This window comes from Archocentrus centrarchus, chromosome 13 (assembly GCF_007364275.1).
Source record: "Archocentrus centrarchus isolate MPI-CPG fArcCen1 chromosome 13, fArcCen1, whole genome shotgun sequence".
Classification (NCBI taxonomy): Eukaryota; Metazoa; Chordata; class Actinopteri; order Cichliformes; family Cichlidae; genus Archocentrus; species Archocentrus centrarchus.
The window spans coordinates 34503845-34529827 of NC_044358.1; the positions used below are offsets into that span (position 1 = coordinate 34503845).

The 25983-nt window shown below is 40.2% G+C and overlaps 1 protein-coding gene across 5 annotated transcripts; it reads right to left on the bottom strand.

The window, feature by feature from the left end:
- Window positions 1–124: 124 nt before the first annotated feature.
- On the bottom strand, window positions 125–25409 carry LOC115790276 (clathrin heavy chain 1-like). 5 transcript variants are annotated; one of them, XM_030744069.1, is made up of 35 exons: window positions 25029–25409; window positions 23014–23221; window positions 22597–22599; window positions 19240–19508; window positions 18915–19076; window positions 18623–18736; window positions 18338–18511; window positions 15949–16146; window positions 15478–15678; window positions 15034–15186; window positions 14771–14893; window positions 14403–14540; window positions 13877–14041; window positions 13564–13744; window positions 13276–13439; window positions 13059–13184; window positions 12683–12825; window positions 12299–12533; window positions 12055–12177; window positions 11761–11906; window positions 11367–11550; window positions 11036–11228; window positions 10716–10873; window positions 10449–10613; window positions 10152–10259; window positions 9617–9784; window positions 9013–9162; window positions 8726–8857; window positions 8473–8583; window positions 8124–8294; window positions 7755–7976; window positions 4900–4920; window positions 2011–2048; window positions 1843–1918; window positions 1567–1709 (listed from the first exon to the last, which is right to left on the bottom strand). In XM_030744069.1, the coding sequence occupies exons 1-34, from the start codon at window positions 25068–25070 to the stop codon at window positions 1888–1890; spliced, it is 4920 nt and encodes a 1639-aa protein (XP_030599929.1). In that variant the 5' UTR covers window positions 25071–25409; the 3' UTR covers window positions 1567–1709; window positions 1843–1887. The 5 variants fall into 5 exon arrangements, with proteins under 5 accessions (XP_030599925.1, XP_030599926.1, XP_030599927.1 ...); XM_030744065.1 differs by lacking the exon at window positions 2011–2048 and having other exon boundaries at window positions 125–1709; XM_030744066.1 differs by lacking the exons at window positions 2011–2048; window positions 22597–22599 and having other exon boundaries at window positions 125–1709.
- Between the last annotated feature and the right edge of the window lie 574 nt (window positions 25410–25983).

Sequence of the window (25983 nt, forward strand, 5' to 3'; positions counted from 1 at the left end):
TTGGAAAAAGAATCAACTTTTTCTCGACACATTATCAATGCATCGCAGACACAGAGATGATACAATTTTTAGTTTTTATTTAGGCTAGTATTTCCCTTTCAATTAAGTCATATTCTTCCACTTATCAATGACAGATCCCCTTTATTAATATGCATGACAACAGAAAGGAATTCAACTTATGTTAGGGTTAGGATGACACTTTATACACACACAGCTTAAAGCATGTAAGGAAGTTAAGTACATCAAGGTAAATAACAAGCTCTTATTTCAGACCATTCTTTACAAAGAACTGGATGTATGGAGACTTAGATTTCTTCATCGTAACCATCTAAACACACAACCTACAGGAGTGTTTATGGAGCTAATCAATCTGTCATTAGAACACTAAAAGTTCCACCAGCCTGTCTTCATCTGCCACTTTTTGTTCTTGCCACTAAGCATTAACAAGTGAGGTAACAAGACAGGGGAGGGGGGTCAACAACAGAGAGGTGGGGGGGTCTCCATCTAAACGTTTTCAATTCTTCACATCTGTACACGCAAGGAGGAAAAAAAAAAAAAAGTAATGGTGACCGAGGGAAACACCACAACACCTGGCATACACGGACCTCAGCACGAAGAAGGGTTCAGAGTAAATACATACACATGGTACGGTTAAGGGCCCTGGGGATTGGTCGCCGTGGTCCCGTCCTTGCACATACACAGATACAGTCTCACACAAGCACTGTACACAGCACAAGAGGTCACCTTAATACATGGAGCTAATGAAAGAGAGCTAATATCTAGGTGGGTGGAGTGGAGTAGCCCAGTACAAGCTGGGAGGAGAGGGGTTAAAATTCTTATTCAGACCTTTATGTCTCACTCTCACACACACACACACACACACACACACACACACACACACACACACACACACACTCAGTCACACAGTGACATACGTCTGTATGCATTTAAAACTCCATAAAGCTACACGCCTGTGCAGAATATACTATCATTACTTAGTGTCGCTAGCTATAGCCATTGAAATGGCAATATATGTTCATTATATGTAACCTTTTTTCCTCAGAATATACAACGATGAAATGCATTATACAGACAAACGAGACAATGTAAGCTGTTCACATGTTCAGTACATCAAAAGTAAGAGCTCTTCAACATTAATTTCTTCATGAGTGCAAAATCCAATGCTCCTCCACCTACGTCAAAGGTTCATTGCTGAGCTTGAGCAAGTCCACTTCTCCATAAAACAATAAAAATATAACAAGAAAAAAAAAAAGCCACACAAAAAATATCTAAATAAGTAGTCATAAATATGGAATGTGAAAAAAAACAAATGTGGTCCAATTTCTTGCAAACAATACAAATAAAAGTCCTTCGATGCAGTTAAATGTTTTCTCTTGGAACAGGACAACATAATAAAAAAATAGTGCTCAAAATGAGAGTGGGCTGTTGCTTGCTTGTGGCCTCTGTTGTGAGTAGAAGACCATGGGAAGCTGGTGAGGAACACAAAGAAGGGAGGACAGATGGAAGGAAAGTGTTGGGTCAAGTTGGGGGGGGGGGGGGGGGGGGGTCGTTGGGTGTTCACATGCCGTATCCGAAGGCGGTCTGTGGCGGCTGGGCGTAGCCCGGTGCTGCTGTGTAGCCGTAGCCGTAGGGCTGCTGAGGAGGCACGGCTACGTTGGGCCCTGCTGTGAGCATAAGCTGGGGTGTGCCTGCAAGAGAACATCAAGAGGAGCACTTAAAAACAAAGCATCTAATCAATCCTCAAAAAGGATTACGGTGATGTAATTTTGATCTGATGTGGCCTTTTTTTTTTCCCCCCTCTTTTTTTTTAATTATTATTACCGTAAACAATGGGTTGCGACTCTGTAGCCTGCTCTTCCTGTTTCCTCAGAGACTCGGAAGCTTCGAGTTTGTCCACCTGTGGAGCACACGACGACAGGGACCGTGTCAGACTTCAGTTAAACTGAAGATGATGGGGCTCTTGAAGAGCAAGGGTTTGTAAAAACTGACCTCTGGGTTATTTCACTGGCTGACGGATGGGACCATTCCTGACAGGCGAAGACGATTAGAGTCCAGATTTAAATAAAAACAGGCTGCAGGAAGCAGGCCTTACTAAGAAGCCTAAGAGGAGTAACTACAACTAGAGAGCTAGTGCTATACAGCAGTCTACCTTATGGACATCCACTTACTGTGAAACAAATTAGGGAATAAGGAGGGGAAACAAAGACAAACAGCTACTGGGTAATAATGGTCCCACCATCCAGCCACCCAAAACATCTACTCTAGCATGTTGAAAAAGTGTGAGTATGTAGAGAACCCACCCTGCACCAGTGCAAACACCCTAATGTTCAGGGTTTTCTTCTGTTACACTTCCATCTCTTTGCAGACCACAACTATACTGAGTATTCATCACTGGACTAACAATATCGTTTACAGAGTAACAAAATAGTCAAAAATAGTAATGTTGATGACATCAAAAGGCTTATTTTGTCCAAATCCAGAACATATCACACAATCTGAATCTGTGGTTGAGAAGTGCAATTGCAAATTTATAAAACTGAAAGTAAATGAAAGTAAAACTAATCATAAAAAAAAAATTGTCACAAAATTTATATAGGCCCAAAGTAATAAAACAAAATAATAAAAAGGTAAATAGAAACGATGACCCCTCCTCCCTCCCATCATGCATTGAAGGTCTTCCTATTTTTTTTTTTTTTTATATAAATACTACTCACCTTATATTATTATTAAACAGGTGTGACTGATCAAAGCCTCGTTGACTTTTCAGGCTTTAAGCTACATTTTTTAAAGCCTGAAAACAAAGCCTGGAGGATGTGACTCGGCCTGATTCACTCAGTTCACTTCAATGTTATTTACTGTCCAGTGATACTAATATGCTGCATATCCCATCTTTAAATCACTGCCTGGGTGCAAACAGCTCTATAAAACACATAAAAGCCTTGAGAATCAACTTGCTAAAGCTCTCTATTATTTTTTTCTTTGATGCTTTATTATTTGCTCAGCAGCTCAGAGGCAGACAATGACAGTCAAAGGACAAAAGACAGTGAAAACCATTCAGAGAATTAAGCAGCCAGCAGAAAGCTTCAGATATTATCCTCAGTGCTCTCAGCTATGCTAGCGTGCAATATTGATGAAATACGCTTAAGATGGTGCTAAATGATGCACAGGCGTGGATCTCCTCTTAAGGTGGTTTTGGGTTCAGTTCTCTACATACTGTCTGGTTTACTAGTACAATCAGTAAATCTGGTTAAGCAGGCCGTTTTAAGACAAGTGTAGATTTATTTGAGAAGAGAAGGCTTTAGAGACATGCTGAAGCAGCAGTTTAGTCATTTATTTCTTGAGGAGTGCATGAGAGAAAGACAGAGAAGCAGAGAGCCAAAGTGGAGGGAGTGTGAACGACAGGGTGGAGGGGATGGTTTTGTACAGCCAGTTCAAGGTTTCCAGAAGCAGGCACAGCCAACAATGATGTCTCTTAGCCTGGCCTGAGATCAACTGATGCTACCAAGGGCGGGGGGGTGCATGCTTGTTGTTTCGCAAGTTTGGTATTCGTTTTGCCCAACGGATAAATCCATAGTACATATTTTCTGCCCTTACACACGCAAGCATCTTGTCACTCAAAGAGACCTCACTTTGCAAAAATACGCAGGAAAACATACTGTAGGAAAATTCACCCCTCTTTAAATGCATGTAACCAACTAATGTTTATGGTTTTTAGTGCCTATATTTTGACTAAAGCACTGAAATAAGTACAGACAGACAGAGAAAAAAAAATATAAAGAAATATTTCATTAAAAAAAAAGAAAAAAGCCTATGTGGCTCCTCTATTGCTAAAATTACACTCAGCTGCAGTCTCTGCTACTGCACCACTGTTGGAAAAAAAACAAAAAACAACACAATATTTGATATAAATAGATAATTAAGAGCTATAACATCTACAGTGTGAAGACATATGCTTCCTGAACTAAAGTTTGTATGGCTAGCAGTAGAGTGCAGCTGAGCAGTGGTACAAGACAATAAAACATCAGAATTTATCTATAAAAAAGACCTGACCACAGCAGGTGGGGGAGCTAAGCAGAGTGGCACTATTCACACACAGCCAAGGAGAGCTGATGAGCATGCTGGCTTCAGGCAACGGCTCAGTTGCACATTTGATATAAATATGTGAAAGGGCTTGCTCTTAGTGGCAGACTGACAGAATTACTGAGAGACTCTGAAAGTACTTTCAGTTGCAGGTGGTGGCCAAATTTTCCAGGTTAAAAGACAATAACATGTTAAAGACGTGTTTACAGTTTGCATCCTGCTGCAACCATAGCCAAATAAAACAAATAATCATTACTGCAAGTTTAAGTGGGACAAATTAACACTAACAGACAGACTGCTATCTTACAAATTAAAAGTATTATTTGCATAAAGCCCAACAGAGATGATCGATGCTGGCAAGTTTTAGTTACGAACAGAGCTAATTGATATGCCCAAGCAAATATCGGCAGGCTGCTGTAACACAACTTCAATAAATTATTGTTGAAGTGTCATAATGTCTCATCAGCACTTAATATGAATTTAGTTATTAGTTATGTGTCCAATTCAGTAATCATTTCAGCGATTCCTGGCCTGAGGCAAAACTCAAGCTGTCACTGACACACACCAGCAAGCCAATCAGGACTCTTGAGGGATGCGTGTGAAGAGTCCCCGCTCTGGAGTTTTGTGGGTTGGTAGGTGGTCTAGTGGAGATGTGGAATTTACAGTCAGAAGCGGCAGAGTGACATGGGGAGGGGAGGGGGACATGCAGTTTGTACTAGTTTCACTTCTCCAAACTACAGGCTACAGGACAGGGGAGAGGGTCAAAAAGAATGATTAAAAAATGGATTCGACTTTCACCTTTTCCTTTATCGCATCAACCTGGAAAGGAAATTCAGAGAAGCAACTTAAGGAGGAAAAAACAAATGGGAGTCTCCCAAAATAGAAAGTGAGAGAGAGAGAGCGAGAAAGAGAGAGAGAGAGGAAACAGAGGACTTGTCACTTAAAGAAGAAATACAAAAATCCTAAGAGTGATGCGGGTAATTAACGCCACTTTTGATACAAATGCACACTTGAGATTAAACGTGCTACTGTGAACTTGCACCTTGTTTCTTAGACTAGTATCAAGACAAAATTACAGATGTTAACTAAATCGAGCTACATTATGCACAAACACCTTAAAAACAAAACAACAAACAAACAAAAAAAGACCTAAGTAGACAATTACTTCATTTAACTTGATACAATCACTTGTGTATCTAACAGCTTAAATAACAGACTGAATTATTTTGAAGGTGTACTCAAAGACTGGAACATAAATGTATAAATGCTTCACTCAGGTCTGTGGGCTGTTATGAAAGCATCAGGTGGTTTTTGTTTGTTTTTTTTCACCATGTAACAGAGATAAATGGCATAATGAGTCACACAGCAGCTATGAATCTCCTCTGTAACACATTTGTATGGAAAAGCAGCTTAAATAGATGGGAACCCAAATGAAAAGGAAAACACCAGTGATGACACATGGTGACTGACAGATGCAAAGGAAGATGAGCATGAATGGAGGAAAGAACTGGCAGTACTGGCGAGGGGTGGGGGGGGGGGCTTTAACGGCATCATACTGTTTATAGTTAAACAGTATTTGCAAACACATTTTAGCTGCTGCTACTGTTTCTTGTAACAGATGGATGGAAATCCTGGGAATTTATCAGAGAAAAGATTTCTGAAGATTTTTGTTGGTCTTCCACAGATGGCTGCAGAGAGGATGGGACTCATTTGCAAAAACTATTTCACAAGTTTTAAAACCTAAAAGCAGAAGGAACATCAATGCATCTTCTTACATAGCTGTGGTCAGAAGTTTACACACACTCATGATGGGCATGAATGTCATTGTAATTTTGGGCTTTTAATAATTTCTTTGAACTGTTCTTTTTCCAGGGTGGAATGATTGTACAGCATACATTTTAATGACTTTAAAAAAATAAGATTTGGGTGCACAAGTTTTCATTTATCTTGAATTTTCTCTAATCCACACAGGGTCAAAATTATACATACAGGCTCAACTATGTGCATATACTTAAATCTTATATCGCTTAAATCTTTTAATAAGTGGTGCTGAAGGCTCTACAGTGTCTTTTTAACTTGAAAAGGCCAAGGACTATTAGGATCTTATTAGTGATCACGACTGATGACAACTGGTACTTTCTCCTTGCCTGCATAAGAAGGATTTATTTGACAACACTCATTTGGGGGTGGCTGTAGCTCAGTAGGTAGAGCAGGTCACCTACTGATCGGAAGGTCAGCGGTTCGAATCCTGGCTACTCCAGGCTACATGCCAATGTATCCTTGGGCACGATACTTAACCCCAAGTTGCTCTCCGACCGTTCTGTCGGAGTATGAATGCGTGTGAATGTTAGTTAATTAAAAAGCACTTAGCTTCGTAAAAATGGAAGTGCTTGTATGAATGGGAGTGCATGGGTGAATGCACAGGTTGTATAAGCGCTTTGAGTGCTCATACTGAGTAGAAAAGCGCTATATAAGAACTAGTTACCATTTACCATTGGATTGACCAATACTCAGAACAATGGGAAAGTCCAAGGAATTCAGTAATAATCTAAGAAGAACTGTAGATTTACATAAGTCTCTTAGAGCCATTTCTCAACAACTGCAGATTCCAGGGTCATCAAATCAAACTGTATAGGTATTCTACCAGACCTTGGAAATGGTCTGGAAGAAGACTAACTGTCACCGTCAGATGAGGCAAAGTGGCTAAGATGTTCAGGACCGACCGACCAACCAACCAACCAACCAAGAAAGAAGCCCCTGCTCCAAAAATCGACAAGTCAAATGCCTTCTGGAGAAATGTTTTTGGTCAGACAACACAGAAATCGAGTTATTTGGCTACAATGATTAGAGGCATATTTGGAGGAGTAAAGGTGAGGCTTTCAAACCTGAGAACACTGTACGAGCTGTCAAGCACGGTGGTGGTAGCATCATGCTCTGGGGCTGTTTTGCTGTCAGTGGTACTGGTACATTCCACAAAGTGAATGGAATAATGAAGGAGAACTACCTCCAAATTCTTCAACTTCACCTCAAATCAACAGCTAGATGGTTGAAACTTAAGACACAGTTGGGTGTTCCAACAGAGCAATGATCCCAAACACACATCAGAACTGGTTTTGGAATAAAGCAGGTTAACATTAAGCTTCTAGAATGGCCTTCCCAACCTCAACCCTACTGAAAATCTGCATCAGGGAAATCAACCAATTTAAATGAACTCCAACATTTCTGTCAAAACGAATGGTCAAATATCCAGCCAGATTATGCCAGAAGCTTGTTGATGGCTACCAAAAGCATCTGGTGGAGGTGCTAAGGGATATTTAACCAAATTTTAGTGGGGGTGTATGTATATATATTGGAGCCATTATGTATAATTTTGACCCTGTGTGGATTAGAGAAAATCCAAAATAAATTGAAACTTCAACTACAATCATTCCACCCTGGAAAAAGAGCAGGTTGAAGAAATCCTTAAAAGCCCAAAATTCCCATGACATTCATGCCCATGATGAATGTATGTAAATTTCTGACCACAACTTTACTTTGGTGACTTTGCAAAAAGGGGTCTATAACATTAGTTGCCTTTCTCTCTTTAGAGGCCTTCTCATAAAGCTATTTACTTTGTCTGGATCCTTGATCCTCATTGCCTCTGGCCAACCCACCTTAGAGAGATACTCCCTCATGACCTGGATGAAGTATGGCATGGAGAAGTCCATGATGTTGTGTCGCCAGGCAGTCTCCAGTACCACGTCGGGCCGCAGCAGGTCATAGCAGGTGAATAGGCAGGCAGCAAAACACTCTTTCTTGTCTTCCTTCAAGAACCAAGCTAGGAGCTCCTCTGCCAGCTCTGTGTCTTTGGACTCTGATGCATACTGCATGGCATCCTGCAGAAATAAGAGCACAAGAACAGGTCAATAAACTGACACATCTGCCAGCTGGTTTCCAGGGGAAAATGTAAAATTTCGATTTACATTGTTTTGAAAAATGTGCATCTCTCCTGCAACTTATTTCTTATTTTAATGCCCATGCACCTTATAGAGCTTGTCCTTCTTGCAGAGCTCGACACTCTGTTTCCAGCGGTTGTTGCCTTTAAAAAGATAGGCTGCGATCCTTCTGAATTCAATCAGCTCATGCTTCTCCAGGCTCTGGGCGAGCGAGATGTTGTCGAAGTTGTCGTAAGCGTCGATGGATGTGCGCAGTGCCTGGGTAACAGAGAAAGGTGATTACAAGATAAAACTGAAAATGGAACATCTGGAACAACTGCAATGTTTTTTAATGTGTGCTAGCTATAATTAAAAATGACAAAAAGGTTCTATCTTACATCAACATCAAAAGCACACTATTGGTTATGAGACCCAACTAACAAATATGAATCCATACCGCATAATCTTCCTCAATGATGAAGAGGTTGTTAAGGGCTTCATTCACTGACTTGTTGTTGTGATTCTGGACAGACCTTAGGTAAGGCTTAACCAGAGGCAGCTGTTTCACCTGAACAAAGAGCCAGATTAAATATCATGAGTGCCACTGGGAGTTCATCATTTTTCAGTGAGGCAAAACTGAATCTGAGTGATCCTCAGAATGATTCAACTTGATCTTTTCATTTGAAACAGTCAAAGAAAATAATAATGACCTTGCTAAAGAAGTTGACAGCACGTGTGTGATCCAGTCTTGGAGAAAGGACAATGAGTAGGTCGTTCAGCAGCAATGGTTTGTACTCCAGATAAAACTGGGTGGCCTTGTAGTACAGCTCAACATTGGCCACCTATGAGAAACACACCATATTCACATTCAGCGATTTCTACATTTGGGGAAAAAAAAAAAAAAAAAAAAAAAAGGGGCAGCACTGTGCCGGTACTGCTGTCAGTAGAAGAAATTGATAGCACGAATAACACTTTCATGCTGTGTTTTTTTTTTTACCTTGGTGACAATGTCTTTGAACTGGCTTTCCTTCCAGGCATCAGATGGGTGGTTCATCATGGTGATGATGGCATTGTCATATTCCTCATATTTGTCATAGAGGAACACCAGTTCTGCCCAGAGGTGGGCCTGCTCAGCTGCTCTGAGAACCTGATACAGACACACAAGTTAGTTCATAAACTCAAAAATAACTTTGTAAAACCTTGTCCTTTAAAGCCTATGTAGTGGTGTAAAAAAAAAAAAAAAAGATACATTTGAGAATGAACAGTTTTAAAAATTAAACAGATTTAGAAAAATATTTACTCCATTGCCGAGACCGTATAAAAAGTAATGCAGCGTTTCTGGATGTTACAGAAACTGTGATAGGTCTGAATTCTGCTGTTCTGAGTATTTTAAATAGTTGACTTCTTTTTAATCATAACTCTATACATATATAGTGATATGTTCTTTATGCTATGACACTTTAAAGTTAAAAAAAACTAACAACAATATACAGCATCGCAGCCCCTGTATTGTAATGCATAGTGTCAGATTCCAGTCAATACATGATCCCACTATAAAGCCTGACTGCAAAGTTTATAATGAATCTGTTTCTCACACCCACCTTTGGAATGTTGACACGAGACCAGAAGAGCTCCAGGTGTTCCCTCATCTTCTGGGGTTTGAATTTGGAGTAGAGGATGGCCAGCTCAGTGAACATACCCATGTGAGCACGCTCCAGCCCCAGGGCAGCCTCCAGCATGGTGATCAGCTCCTCAAAGTAACCACGGTCCTAGAGGACACAAACAGACTTAGTGACACTACTATATCCCTTAATCTCTCTCCTCTACACAATTTGATAAGTTATTTTGAAGCCCTTAAACAACACTCATGTTTGCAGACACAGTGTACTGACATGAGGTGCCACAAAACAATTTGTAAGCTCAGGAAAACTGAAAAACCCTACTATCCTTTGGCTCAACTGACTGATTCATTTCAAATCAAAGGTTTCAGTGAGCATTGCTGTTATTAACACGGACAACACAAAAGAAAAGGTGGTTTGCTCTTATATTTATGCCAGATTCTTTATAGTACACATGCTTAGCTACTTATCATTCATAACAACGGTTCTATGTTTGGCCCACAGGTGTCCCACATACTTGGTAGTAGTTGATGAGCTCCTCCAGTTCATCAGCATGGACAACAATATGCAGGCCACACATCTGGGCGAGACGGAACTCCTTCCCATCTACACAAGCAAAACACACCTGGAAGAGCAGAAAGGGGAAAAAAGCAAAACAAAAACCAACACTTGTTAAAAACAGGCCAGTACAGAGAGTTCATGTTTAAATAAAAGGAAACTTGCTATCTGCAAAAAAAAAAAAAAATAAAAAAAAAAGAAGAAGAAAGAAAGAGAGGGAGAGAGAGAAAGTAAATTTAAATAAAACTGATATCACCTCCTTCCAGGTGCGGGTGCTGTTAGCCTTGCGGGCTCCATCCACAGCTGCCTGGTATTCTCCCAGGTGCACCAGAGTGGAGGCCAGACGCCCAAAGTTTGACACGTTGTTGTAAAGCAGTTTGGCTGCCTCGTACATCTTGTCATCATAGCAACGATCACCCACCTTACAGAAGATGGACAAAATAAGTAACAACAGCTAAGTAGCTGTAACTGTAAACAGGTGGAAAAGAATTAAGTGGTAACTGCTGTAACTCCCAGGACCTACTTGCTGAATGTGAGCATTATTGGGTCCGTTGATGAACTCTTCCAGCTCGGCCAAGCGGTTGGTCTTGGCCAGGGCAAAGATCAACTCTGTCTCAACATATGACTCGCGGGCTTTCTTACGAGCCATCTGCAGGAACTTCACCAGGTCCTCCCAGTTTCCTGCACACAAAAATTAACTACCATAAGCTTCATGAATACAGCAAGCTATTACATATTTAACATTACACAATTAAAGTGTCTTGATTAAATAAAACAGTAAATGATAAAGTTCTTTAAATCTTAGAAAAAAAAGTTAAACTGATAGATAAAAGCTCAGCTTACCGCTTTGGGCTGCAGCTTGCCCCACCTCCATGTAAGCAGATGGGTCATCGGCCTTGATGTAAGAGTCAATGGCTTCTTTCACCAAGCCCTTCTGAAGCTGCGCCTTTGCCAGCTGACTCCAAACTGGGGGCTCATTGCAGCGCTCAGCGAATTCATAAGCTCTGTCCAGGTTGCCAATGTGTTCAATCAGGACCTGGACATGAGAAAACACTCAGATCGCTGAACATCAACACTAACTGCAAAATTGTGGGGGCTATTGCCAGGCTCTGGGTAAGCACAAAACAAGATGTTTAAAAGCAAACAAGTTATAGTTGATAAGGAAAGCACGCACCTGCACAGCAGAAGTGTTGACATCAAATTTCCTAAAAATAGCAAAGGCCTCCTCAAACAGCTCATTGCTGATGGCAATATTTGCAATGTCTGGGGCATCGTAGTTATCCAGACGGTTAATGTACTCCATGACACGTGTCCGATCAGCTTTAATGGCAGTCAGAATGAGGAGATTCTGAAGGTTTCTGAAATGAGAAAGACAGGAGGTTTTCACTGAATGCCTTATTAAATATATTAAATTATTTGCTAATTCAGTGTTCATCACTGGAACAACAATTGTGAGCAGTTGACTGACTTCTTTCTAAATCTTTGATATGCAGGCTAAAATGAATGTTTATGAATGTTTAATGTTTAAATGAAGGACAACATTACATACTGAGGTCAGACTCTTTTACCTGTGCTCACTAAAGACGGAATTATCCAGCACAATCTTTTCCAAAAGCTCAATGAGCTCATTAGGAAGGTCGGCGGTCATGAAGGCCTTGACTGTGACAGACACCTCCTCTGGATCCTGGGTCTCTGATAAGGCTGTCTGGACAACCTGCAGCAGAGACCAACAACAGACATGATCAGCGGATGTTTGCTTGTTTACAGTATGGAGGCTAATGTAGTATTACAGGCTGGTAACTTTTGACAATAAATTGGTTTATGTGGCATAATTTAGTATCAGAGATGCTACAGAGTCAGACCTGGTCAATGAGTGGTCTTCTGTAGTGGTTGGTCTCCAACAGCACACTTGCCCACAGCTCTGGGTTCTTGCGGCGTACAAGGTAGCGGGACAGACTCTTGAACAGTGAGTTCTCATTGCACACCTGAAGCAGAACAAAAATATTTAGAAATAAAGCATTTCACATGAAACACAGAGCAAGAAACTTCTTTACTAATTCCCCGGACTTTCACCTTCCAGCTAAAATGATTTGTTTTTAAACTCACATGGATGAGTTCCTGGTCACACTGTCCTCTTTCATAAGCCACACAGGCAAGATGGGGGTCTCTCTTTTCACAGTACTTGCCCACCACACGGCTGTCGTAGTAGGGGTTCTCCCTCAAGAAGCGCTCGGGGTTGTTGTTGCTGTCGATGTAGATCTTGGCCAAAGCATTGTGGGTTGCAGGCTCCTCACAACCTTCGTGAATACGAGCCTCCAGCCAAGGCAGCAACAATTTCAAACTGGAGAAAGAAGCACAGTAAGAATATGACAGGTTTTGAAAGACTATCACAAAAAGAAAGGACCAGTTTAACGCTACAGTTTGAGTTAGATGGCTGAGGCAGTGAGACTTCTTTTGCTGTGCACATTAAATAGTTCTGTTGGTTCTCACCGATTTCTTTTCTCCACTTCAGCAACCAGCTCATCTGTGGAGAACTGTCCCCTCACCACCATGATCAGGTTCTTAATCACATCTTCAGCACAGTCCACATCCAATAATCCGCCAATGACCACTGGCAGACGGCTTGGGTTCACCTGGAATATATGATCAGGAAAAGCTGACATTTCCATCAAGGTAAAAACAAATGCACAACCACAGTTTGAGCAGAGAGAGGCAGACCAATAAAAGTATATAAGTTCAGCTGGATGGGAAGAGAATAAATAAGTTAAAGCATGAAGTTTCAAATCAGTCAGGGTTTTGAAATGTGATTTTTTTTTAAAAGCATGTAGGTTGACTTTTATTTACTCTTCTGGGTGCAGTAATGTACCTTCTGCACGTAGATCTCAATGTATTTCTGCAAGCTGTTGCGGTACAGGTACAGGACAAGATCGTGGACGAAATCAAAGCGGTCACACACAATGATTAAAGGCAGCTGGTCAGTAAGCTTGGCTTCCTGTTAAGGAACAAAAACAATAAGTGATGTTAGATAAAATTGTAGGTTTGCTTTAGAGACATAAATGTTTTCTGTACTGCCCACTTCTGACCTTGAGGAAGTTCTTCACACGTTCAGGGTCGTAGCAATTGCTTTCTCTGCAGATTCTCTCCACCTCTTTGATTTGGCCTGTTTTGCAGGCAGCTTGAATATATTTGAAGTGGACTTCAGGATCCTGGCTGAAGTTCACGATAGAACCCAAGAAATAGAACAAACCTGCAAGGCAAAAAACTCAATCACCAGGAGTACTAAAACCAGTTATCTTTTTTTAGAATTTCTGTTTTCTCAGACTGAACAGAAAAGACAAGAAAATATGCAAATCTGCATCTTCCCCACTAACCCTCAAAGCTCTTGAATGACTCAAACAGTTCAGTGAGGGCCTGAGTAGTGAGCTGTTCATGGTACTTGGAGGCGACCTGCACACAGATCTGCAGATTCTGACGGATGTTAGCGGACAACATTGCCCTCAGACACTCCAAAGAATCCTCCACAGAGAGCGAGCCAAAGAAATTCACCAACCACTGAAAAGATAAATAGAAAACAATCACCAATACAAACACAGCCACCACAACATCAAAATACATTAATATACATTTTACAGACACAGTCACAGTCATATCATATTAATTTTATATACTCAATCTGAGTTGTACCTCAGGGTTGAGAAGGTGTGTGTGCACCACTGCGCGTTTAATATCATATAAGTCAGTATAATGCTCCAGCGCCCTCTGCAGGAGGCCAGCTTTCTCACACAGTTGTGCCACGTGAGCACGATCATAGTGGGTGAACATCTGGTTACCCAAGATGGCATCTGCAACCTGTAACAAATGACACAGAGACAGGGACAAAGGCATTTTAGACACTGAAATCCAAAAATTTCTGTAAACAGCAAAAATTTGATCGCTGGTGAAAGGAAATAAAGTTGAGGAAACTAGGGGCCAAGTTTCACAAAAAAACCCCCAAAACAAAACAAAACACGCTTTAGATCATTTAAAAAAAATGTCTATAGTTACATCAGTCAGATGTGGATTTTTACCAGTCCAACTTAGAAGCTTAAGTTCAGGAGTTTTGCTTTGGGTGAGACCTACTGATCACTGGGACTCCATGTTGGTTGAAATCATTTAGCATCAATACATCAGGTACAGATGTACCTGATGTATTGACCTGATGTTTATGTACCTGTGGTGCATGGACCAAATTCATTTCGAGGAGGCGCGTCTGCAGTGGTCCCTCCATGGGTCTGTTGTTCTTCAGGGCATCTAGTAGGAAGGACGTGCACTGCTGGATCAGGTTGTACTCCATGAACACGTCAACAATCTGGAAAATTAAACAACAGAGAAATCGCAGATGTTGAACCTCGGTTCTGTCTCTACGCATCTCAGAGGTGGAGTGTATTTTCACAGTCATATAATCAACTGATGGAGCTCAACTACATCTACGGGAAGAACCGTAATTCAGATCGTGGATTGTAACTGTAACTTTAAAGATAGTCATGGAATCTTTTGGCCGCATCACCCAACCCAAGTGCAACAAAGAAATGTTTTTACCTGTGTAATGTCAGCAAGTGGCTCTTCATCCTGAACCAGCATCTGAGAGAACTGAAGACCCTGCTCTGGACTGATCCGCATTACGTTCCTTAGCAAAAAGATCCAGTCTGGAGTGTAGCCCACCTACAAGGATGACAAATCTTTAAGGATAACAGTCCTGCATATAAGGTGCTCTCCATCTGTGATGGATGTATATAAAAATGTAGAAAAACAAACATATTACAGCCAAAGCTCTTTTAATTACCATTTGAGTCATCACAAACCTTCTTGGCATAGAGGACAATCTTCTGGAACTGGCCAGTCTCTGCAAAGCACTGAATGACCTTATTGGGAACATTGGCTCTGAGGTAGACGCTGAGGGCGAGAGTTGGATCTACAGACTTCACCAAGTCTCCAAGCTCCTCAGAACATTCCAGCTGTAAACACAAGCATAAATCAGGTTTAGAAGGACATAACCTAAACTATAACAGTGATGTGCCATGCACTTCACTTTCATGATGCTTAAAGCTAAAAAAACAAAAAACAAAAACAGGGGTTTCATTGCTTTCATTCTGCTTTGGAATCAATGTGATTAAGTGAGTCAGTCTAAACACTATGACTTTAGAGACTATTTTTCTGAGCACATTTTTCTCCATGATATGGTAGATGAAATCAAACAATACTGAAAATAAAACTATCCACTATAAAACCAAACACTAAACACATACCTTGTCCTCTTTTAGCCATTTCTCTAGCAGCTGCTTTCGGCCCTGCTGAAGGACAGGTCTGCAGAGCTCCAGAGACTCAAACTTATTTAGCTGGCCTTGGTCCAGCAAGATGCCAAAGTACTGAAGCAAGGGAGACGTCTGGCCTGGTTGGGCGGGAACACTTTGGAACCTACGGATAGTGTCTGGGGTTCGCAGGATACCCTGGAGAGGCAGGACGGAAACTTCTTAGACCATTACAAATACAAAGACAAAGTACAATACACAAAAAGATTCATTATTCATTCAGCACACAGGCTGTATTCCCTTTAAACTATTTCGGAAAATAGCTTTGGAAAATATAAACTTGTTCTACATATTCTCTTTGGTATTTACTATCATACTAAGCCACTGAAATCTGCTCAGTCTTAACAGTCTGAGCTTGTATGTCGTGTGTGAACAAAGTCTGAGCGCACAGAAGCACAATGGCAGTACCTTGGGTGCATTCGCTGCCACCTTGGCAGCTTCTGAGTAATTTCCTGCTGCAAAGAGTGTGTTGAACTTGCGGGCAAACAGCTCCTCAGCACCAGCGAGGTTGTTGCGCACAGCCATTCGGAGCGCCAGGTCTGGATTCTGGAGCACATTGGTGATGTATGGAATGATGTTTTCTTCCTCCACGCACACGGACAACACCTGGAAAACCAAATGTGCAGATTAACATGTGTAATTAATACCTGACGACCTGTATGTTCTATAGTTTTTTTTTTCATTTTTTCTCTTCATGAACATAATTGATTTAGACTTCCATATTCAATCAAATATGCACTTAAAATTACATTTATATGATGTTATTTTATACTTTTTAAATCACTGCTGTTTTTGCCTGTTGTTTAATACTGATACTGATACCATGGGGTATGCTGGATGTACTGTTACACTGGTTATAATTTCAGGTATGATCATTTTTTCAAACAGAGCTATAACTGAACAACAAAATATATCCACTGTGGCTTTTCAAGGTGTTTAAATGTGTTGTATCATTGGCTGCAGAGCATATTAAGAGGGAACGTGTATTCACTACACACTGTTCTTGCTGTTCTAAACATATATGATACGACAATGATTAACAATTAGCAACTAATAGTCTGCATCGGGGAAACCTCAATGGTGTACAATTTGTATAACACTAACTATTTCTAACAGTAATAACTGCACATTTACAAAATTACACTAGCAAACAGCATGATAGGAAATCCTACAGCTGGGTGGGAAGAAAAATAAAGACAGATTGGGGATGAAGTGAACAGCGAGATTCCAAAATAACTTTAGACCAAGAAAGGAGCTGCCTTTGGAAGCTGTTTGGTTTTCATAATACCTCAGTTCATTGTGTTTCAGTGCTCCCGTCTTCTCCAGCTTTCACTGCAGCAGGGCTCAGGCAACCAGGTGAGGCTGAGATAATCTATTACTCCAGGCTAACAGGTGTTCTTCCTGTTCACATAGTAACTAACATGCCACATGTTGACTTTGTTTTTAAAACAGTGAGAACTAAGTGGCATTATATTTAACTTAAAAGCATAACAGGAAACCTGGTAAGGCCTACTCTGCAACCCTGTGCCAAGTTAAGATTTTTCAGTGTTTTGGCTGTATGGTTATTGATGTTTTATTTCTTTTTGTTATGATGACAAACTGTTTTTATATTTTGTATATTTCTGAAAGAAGAATGAGTCACTGAAGCACATAAACCTATATAAAAAGGTCCACTTTATACAAGCATAAATAATCAAAATAATAAAAAAAAAAACCCTACAACAAGTGTTTGGTTATACTGCCCCTTTACAATTTAATGACACACTTTAATTTGTAATGCTTGTGTCAGAGGTGTCCAGTTACAATACCTTCCAACCAAGGAGCGCCAAAATTTAAAGTCAGCTTGGTATATGGTGACATAAACACCCAAAAGGAGACAGACACCACATGTGCTTCTCCACACAGGTGAGAACAAACAGCTGGAATGGCACTAAACACAAGACTGAGAGTACCTGTTGGTGAAATCAAGTTCACTGCAAACACGTCCGCATGCAAAAATTAGACTTGAGAATTACATTATAAGACTTGTATTTGTCACGTTCCTAAATTACATACAGGGATTACCCCCAACACTGTCATGTATAGTGTTACATTTTGTGTGTATATGTGTGTGTGCGTGCAACACACTGTGCTGTGTATGCCAGGCCTGCAGGTGAGAGCCAAGAGCAATAACAGGATTAGACTGTGTAGTCTGCCTGGCCAAGCTGGGGCCACCTGCTGTTAGTGTCACATGCTGCCTGACACTGAAGATTCTGCCACAGCCTGATATTTTCAGAGATTTCCTCAGTCAAGGTCACACCCAAGGCTCCATGCTGATATACCAACATACCACAGGGAAAGTAATCTACTATACATGCATGCACACTGGTTTATAAATAAACACTAGGTTTGGAACATTCTTCTAAAACAATATGTATTCACAGATATTAAAATAGTTTTCTAAGAAGCTTAATTATAAATAATACAACTTTCATTTATCAAACATCTATCAAAAACATAAATTTAACTAATTTTCCATCCAAAATCAAAAATAGTGGATAAAGTGGATAGCTGTTCACCTGCAGAAAGCCCAAGATGAAATACTGATAATGAACCTGGCTCTTCTCTCCACTGGAAATTAATAAGGGGCTGATTCATCATTGCATTATTGACTCAACCTAGGAGCTGTTATATAAATGTTTACAAGCTGAACACCTGATGTAATTTCTAGAATTGGTTGAAGAAGGAAGCAATCTGTAAGATGTCACTGAGTTTAACTGTGAGATAAAACATATTCCACTAGTGTACATTAGAGTACCTGTCCTTTCCTGTTCACTCCAATGATTCCAGCAGTAGGCTCATGGGGGGCAGTGACAAAAATGGTCTCTCCGCTGATCCTGTTCATGTAGATGCAAGTTCCAGTTTCCAGGTCATATAGGTGGATGTAGCCATATTTGGTGATGAGAAAGACTACATCTTGCTTGGAACTGATCTAGATGTACAGAAAGGGGAAAAACAGTTTTAAAGTGTATGAACCAAAAGACCCTTTAGTAGACAAGTGACAAAAACAGGTTCCCACTTTTTCTGTAAATAGGTTTTGTACCTGCATGGCTACAGGGAAGTCATTCTGGGCTTCTGGAGGAAAGAAAACATCCACTGCTTTCTTTGGAAATGGCTGGTTCCCAGTTGGTGGAGTCCCAACTTCAATGATATGGAGCTAGAAAAAAGAAAAAAAAAAATTTCAAGACAAAAGGAGACAAAGTGAGACCACAAACGCCTATGGGAGTTTTCAAATACAGCACTTTTTCTATGCGGTCTTAATTTTCACTTAAATGACTTTATCCTGATCTCTTTACTTTGTAGCTGCCAGTTTTTGCGGTTCTCATAATTCTTACTTTTCCTCCTGCCTGTCCTCGCACAGCAAAGCAGAACAGAGTCGATTCCTCAGTGTTGCCCTCCATCTTGAACTGTGCAAAGCCAGCGGCATGCCCTTCAATAGGCTGAGATACCTTCCTGTCCACGGAGTATAGCTGCATGGCTCCAACGACACGGTTTTGCTGAGGAGAGAAACCCAACAAGTTAGACTGGAGGCTGTGTTTAATTCTGCTTTGCTAAAGCAATAGCCATTTGCTAAAACTTTGACATTATTTAGGAAACCATATTTTGGCTCAAACATAATTTTAATACTAGATTAAAAATAAAGCAACTGAGCTAATTTACCTGTGCAGAAATGCCAATGAGCAGCAACCACTTCTGTTTGGCATCAGTGCGGTAGTTGATGATCTGGCAGCCTGCCAGGCTGGAGTGACGGTCGAATACTTTGATCGGTTGAGAGTCACCCTCCATGCTCCAATGGTAGACTGCGTTGTCTGTGACTAGAGCAACAGTGTTGAGGGAGATCCACTTCCAGAAGGTCACATCATCTGTCATCGTGTGAGCCTTCATCTTGCTCTTCATCTCAATGTTAAAGATCTGCAGGGTCTTTGCAGCTGAAAATATTTAGAGCCAAGGTTAACATGTAGCCATGCTGGGATGCTGCTAACCCACCCCTCCAAAATTTCAGACAGTAACATTAAAACTCAGTCCAGTGACTAAAGCTACGGCACACAACCCACAGCTGAGTTTAGGAAGAAATCATTTGGGTATACCTATTCCAATTGCAGGGGAAATGCAGGTAGTTGGGTATTTTTTTGTTGTTGTTGTTTTGGAGTAACACTGAGACCATACAAAAAGCCAGTACCAGTGTCAAAACAAGGGGCAAGACCAACAAAAGGGCAACCACTTAAAATGGTGGATCTGCATTCAGTTATATCTGATGCAATAAACTGTTAATGTGAAACAGATTCAGGTGCGCCTAAATACACACACCTCCCGATAATGTGAAATCACCAATGAAGCAAATTTTTAATTTGAGAAACAGACTGTGCTTAGCACTGCATCAAAAAATGCAACTCCCACATTCGTTTCAGCGAGGTCAACACAGCAAGAGGAAGCCAATCTAAAAAATAAAAATAAAATGCTGAACGTTGCTCAGTTTTTTTTTTTTTTTCTTTTCACAATTCAAAGCAACTCCATGAGGTGCAGCACGCTGGTGCCTAAATATCCGTGTGAACAAGTAGATTCATTTGCAATGCCAATGGAGGATTGGAGTAACTCAATCCCTTATCACATAAAGCTTTAAACTTACGGCTCTCAAACTGGTCTTTTTCCCATCTAATTTCACTGTCTCAACAGTCAGCCGATGTGAGCCTGTTACACATATCAGCATAAGCATAGATGATTATTATTTGTTGACAAGAATTAAAGACTACAATGTAGAAGATGCCTGAGGTAGTTTCTCCAGCAGAGTGGCTCCATCTACATCGTTTACAATACTCAGCACACTCTTTATCTTATAGCAGTGTCTTTATTGGTAGCTGCTTCTTAGTTTATGAAGTGAATTGGTAGGAAGTTCATATAGAATTACATTATTTTTTCCTTGAGAGGAAAAAAAAAAAAAAAAGCTGAGCGAATGATATCTAAATTTGTCTTCTGCTCCCTAAAACACTCCAAAATTCCATTATCAGTTATTATTCTTATTATTAACATTCTAATGTAATTGCAGGTGGTCGCATTTTTTTTAATGCAGTACCATGCAGTAGAGCATGATTGGAAATACTATCAATACTACACTGTCTTTGCTTCTCAGATGGATCAATGGTGACCTTTCAGGCAGTTTTGGTTCAATATTTCAATTCTCCACCAATCCTTTCAACCCAAAGCAGATCAATTAGGAAGTGATGCCTGTCTACTAGCATGACACGGTGCACAGTGCATGCTCGATGTGACGACTTTATGGCCTGTGTTGAGCCCGCCACCCACAACCTACTAAAGAAATGAAACTCTTGTCGTGTTGTTATAGCTCTTAGGGGATTCACGCTGAAATTTAATCCCAAAATAAGGGATGTCTGAATGCAGATTAGTACGACCACAAAGCACACAAACAGATGTGATGAGGAAAAGGATGCTGGACAGATGCACTCACACCCATTCGGTTCATTTCCTCCAGTTCAGTCTCACTGGAGGAAAAGGTATAAGCGCTAGTCTCAATCTGGCCCAAAACAAATAAACCATATATTTAACTTGTTAATAAAGCATATGACTGACAGTCTAGTGGCATTTCTGAACATTCTGGGTAATACTGTGGGTATAGTGCATTGTAAAATAAACTATCTGATTACTACATTGACAGATATGAAGTGCAAATCAGTTATTTGTCTACAATATACAAATGTGTGCCTGAACCCTAAGTAATGAACACATATGGAACCACGAGTTTCATATATCACCAATCCTCTGGTATAATAAAAATTATAATTCGTCACAATTTAAAACACAGAGTAGCACTACACAGTGAAAGTGTGAAAATGTGTATAGTTATTGAAAACCTGTCAGAAATGTCAGTATTTTCAAGGTGAGAATGATGCTAGCTGTATATTCCCAATGAAAGTGCCCAAAGACAAGCAGAGCATTTGATGTTAATCTCTGCAATGTCCCGGGGAAAGCCAGTCAAAACTGCACCTGCACACTCAGCAGCAGATTTTTGTGATATGTGAGGCTGGCATCACAGTTTAAGCGTTTTAAGCATTCTCTGGTTTTCTTGCATTCAAAAACAAACTTAAGTTTGAGCTTGAAATGGAAAAAATCTAATTAATAACAACTAATTATCAGATTTATTTATATATGTGTCAGCCTTTTGTTTTATTCATAACTGATGTTATTTTCATCTAACAATAATAGTGCATTTCCCTGTGTTACTGCCACAGTATCCTTTTCAACAGTTTCCCACTGTTAATATGACCATATCATTTTTTCCTGCATGTTTTTTCCTCTTACTACACACACACGTTATACATTACTACTAACCATTTTCCAAGGTATCTTAGCATTTCAGAATATTCACCTGACTTTCCATATATTACTGGGACTGTTAGTCATAGAATTTTTGATTCAGTTTAGACATCTTTCTGAGTCAGATGTTCATGTGTTAATGTGGGTGCCTTCAGGTTGTGAATGACAGCTTAAAAATAACTCAGGAACTGTATTACTGAATGCTGCAGTTTTATTGTTGTCGTGTAATGAAGACGTAGACAGATTTACATGCATTTTCAGCACCAATTCAACTACATTACCAACACAGACACGCAGTCTATGATTATCACATAATAACAAAATGTGGGCAGGATCATTGCTAATTTATTACCTTTCCAATGCAAGTGTATAGCTTATAAGCGTTCAGATTTTTTTTATTTATTTATTAATAACTTCAGGACAGTATGAAAATGAGGTAGTGTTTTAAAAATGGTCAGCTGTAATATAAAATATATGTACAGTGTAGCAAACGGGACAAACAAATGAACAAGAAAAGAAAAAAGATATGGTTCTTCAAGCTACGGTCTTTAATTTTGTTATGCTCTCCTACTGTTATTACTGTAAATCCAGGCACTCTTTTAAATTACTTTCAGTACTGTGCAAACATTTCAAGACAGTGCATACAGGATCACTCTGACAACTCATGATACATAAAATTCAACTCACCGTCTGCAAACATAAGAAAGCAGTAAGAAATGAAAAAGAGCAAAAAACAAGCAAAATAGACAAAGCATTCATGACAGCATGACAATTTACTACTGCTACTGCTACTTGAGCTAAAATTGTAATTTTAAATGGAGCACATTTCTATTTCTATACACACACTTTAGCTACTAGTTGTTTTTGACAAACAGAAATGGGGTGATCTACATATGAACATCAAAATGAAAAGCAGACTGTGACAGCTACGTAACTGACTGACAAAACAAACAAAATTTACACAAATGGACTGGTGTATTTTTTAAAAAGCAAGATAGCAAGGTACAAGCCAACTTTAGCTGCTTACTTTTTAGTTCAGGGGCTTTGAAATCCTAGCACACTATGTGGAAATGGTGCTATGGTGCATTTAAGCCTGGGGCTTACCTTTAAGGGCAATAACTTTGCTGGCAGGGTTCATGATGGCGCTGTCAGCAGAGATGGGGCGGCGGATGGGGTTGTTGGGATCAGCCATATCAATGATGACAACCTGAGCCTGTTCACCAACCTTCTCTCGTACACAGATGAACTTGTCAGACTCCATTGTAAGAGTGCTGAATCCAATGTTGGCTGGGTTGATTCCCAAGTTCTGGAGCTGGCATATGAAGAGAAGATCTGTTTTAATGGAAGCTCTTGGCATATAGTACAGTGTAGGTAAGGATGCACCGATATATCAGAAACGATATATCAGTGCATGCAGGGTTTTTCCTGCCAAAGCCCGACAAAGAGATTCTGACCCTCCACCAAAGGTAAAATCAGCATGACTGTGAAAAATCTTTAACCTTTTTTTAAATTTTCAAACTGGGGTTTCATTTACTCAATCATGAAATATATTTTGCTTTTCAAGTGGCTAGAAATAACATGAAAACTAACGACCTCTGTTAAGGAAAGTAACACAGATTCATTACCATAATTATGGTAATCGATATCGGTTAGTAAAGATATCTACCAATATCAGTGGTCAAGATATATATATGTAATAGCTACAGAGACAATTATTTATGTGTCAGAAATTTGTAACTGATACATCTCTAGTACACTTTTTACTGTAAAATAGGAATGTCAAACTCATTTTATATCATGGGCCACATAAGATTTCATATTGATCCTAAGCGGGCTGGACCAGTGAAAAACCCCTTTCTGCCAGTGTAAAGCAGTTTAACGACAGATTTAATCCTTGAGAAAGAAGTGCAATTTTTAACAGTATGTTTTTATAAATGATAACAAAATCCTGTTGTTGTAAATGAAAGATGTCTGTCAAGCAGGGGAGGTCTTTATCAGTAGGACAAGCAGGAAAATCTATGAAAATACAGTTTAAAATCCTAAATTTATGTCCTCCTTCACATTTTCCAAAGACATTCAGTGGGCCGACTGGAGCCTTTGTCGGGTGATTCTGGGCCCTGGGCCTTATGTTTGACACCCCTGCTGTAAAAAGTCAGGGATTTCAGGGATGATTATTTAAATTATGTGCCTTTACTTATACGTTCAGTAATTGTAAAAACACTAACAAAATAACTGAGGCTTGGCAAAAGGTCATCCAAGGTGCATGGGTCACAGTATTTAAAAAAAAAAAAAAAAAAAAAGAAGATGAAAAGATTTGGTTGGGGGTGGGCGTGTGTCAAACTTTGATTTAAGGCTTCTGTGGGAACCCTGCGTACATCCACTACAGCCAGAAACTGAGATGTACCGAATGACTGATATGAATGAGCTTGACAGAGAAAAATCGTATTCTTTTGGCAGAATGAACGGACCTCCTGGTTCACTTCAGAAAACGCGATGAATGGATTACATTTCAGTTAAAAAAAAAAAAAAAAAAAAAAAAAAAACCTAAATAACCACCTGACTCTCCCTCCAGCAGTAAAAATGGCCTGTCGTGACATAACGTTTCTCTAAGACGTCAAATGGCACAGAGTCTAGTCAGACTACAGCTGACCGTGGCTTTACGGCTACTAACTTGGCACATGACAATAATATGATACCTGCATTAAACAGTTATACTAACGATATCATGATGTTATTATCCAGGTCAGCGGCTTGCAATGTCTCGCCTCACGACGTTCAAACGTTAACTCTATACTGAAATAACGTAAATGTGACCGTGCATCAGTGAAACCCTACAATGCAATAAATAAGTCACTCAAGGTCAGAAAAGGTGACTAACGTTAACTAGTTTCTCCTCCTAGCCGTGGCTGACAGCATCAGTGTAATGAATGAGGTGCTAGCCTGAGAAGCTAGTTATTAGCTGCTGGCTAAACGGGGGATGGGAGGTCATTCATTTTGCTGCGGGTATTGACGCTTAACGTTAGCTTAGCTAGCAAGCTGTCAAAACGACATTTAAGCCGAGAAATGAAGGGATGCTGAGAATGTTAGGGAGCATATAGCTATCAGATTTGACCATTTACCTGCAGGTGCTCCTGGAAGCGGATAGGCAGAATTTGAGCCATAGTAGTTTCCTTGAGCTTCTCCGGAGTCCTGAAATTCTGGCCGTACAGCTAGCTAGCTAGCAGCAACAGCGGCACCGCGCTAGCTACGACCTCCTCACTGAATGTGTAGGTCGGAGCCAGTCGGTGAAAACGATAGCACGGTTTTAAAATAGCCAAAACGCCGTGTAGGTAATCGTGTTTCCAAAAGGGTGATATCGGTGAAAATGTTAAATACGTCCCCTCTTCTGTGTATACTTTGTGCACTGCATCGATGGATAGCAGTGGCTATGGCTGATCTTCTGTCCAAAATCCGCAATGGCGGCGGAAACGGCTCGCAGCCTCCCAATCCGGAAGCATCCAGGGATCTCTGGAAGGACACTGGCTCTGAATGTATGGACAACTCACGAGTCTCCCCCCTCCAATTTAGCCACTAAATAATGTAAAAATCGGTTTCTGCTCATTAACGCTGCATAAACTTTTACTGTGTTATGCATTAAAAACAATTAATTATTCGGCAATGTACGTCAGTTCCGTAGATAATAATAGGGTTGTTTCATGAAATTTCTGACAGCATATATTTAAAACTTTATTAACCCTTCAGAGACATTAGAATTCAGAAAATCTCAAAACTAATAATCCGCAACTGCTTGTGTTTCTTTTGGGGCAAATATCTCAGAAGCTTTTTTTTCCCCCTCATTGCTATCCAAGCTTTACGCTCGATATTTACTGGGAGCGATGAGAATGGACAGGATTAGAAATGCTCAATCACAGGGACAGCTCAGGTTGAGCAGTTTGGCTGAGATGGTTTGGACATGTGCAGAAGAGGGGATAGGAGGTACATTGGACTAAAGGTTATTGAAGATGGAGCTGCCAGACAGGAGGAACAGAGGAAGACCACAGAGGAGGTTAATGGATGTAGTGAAAGACATGCAGT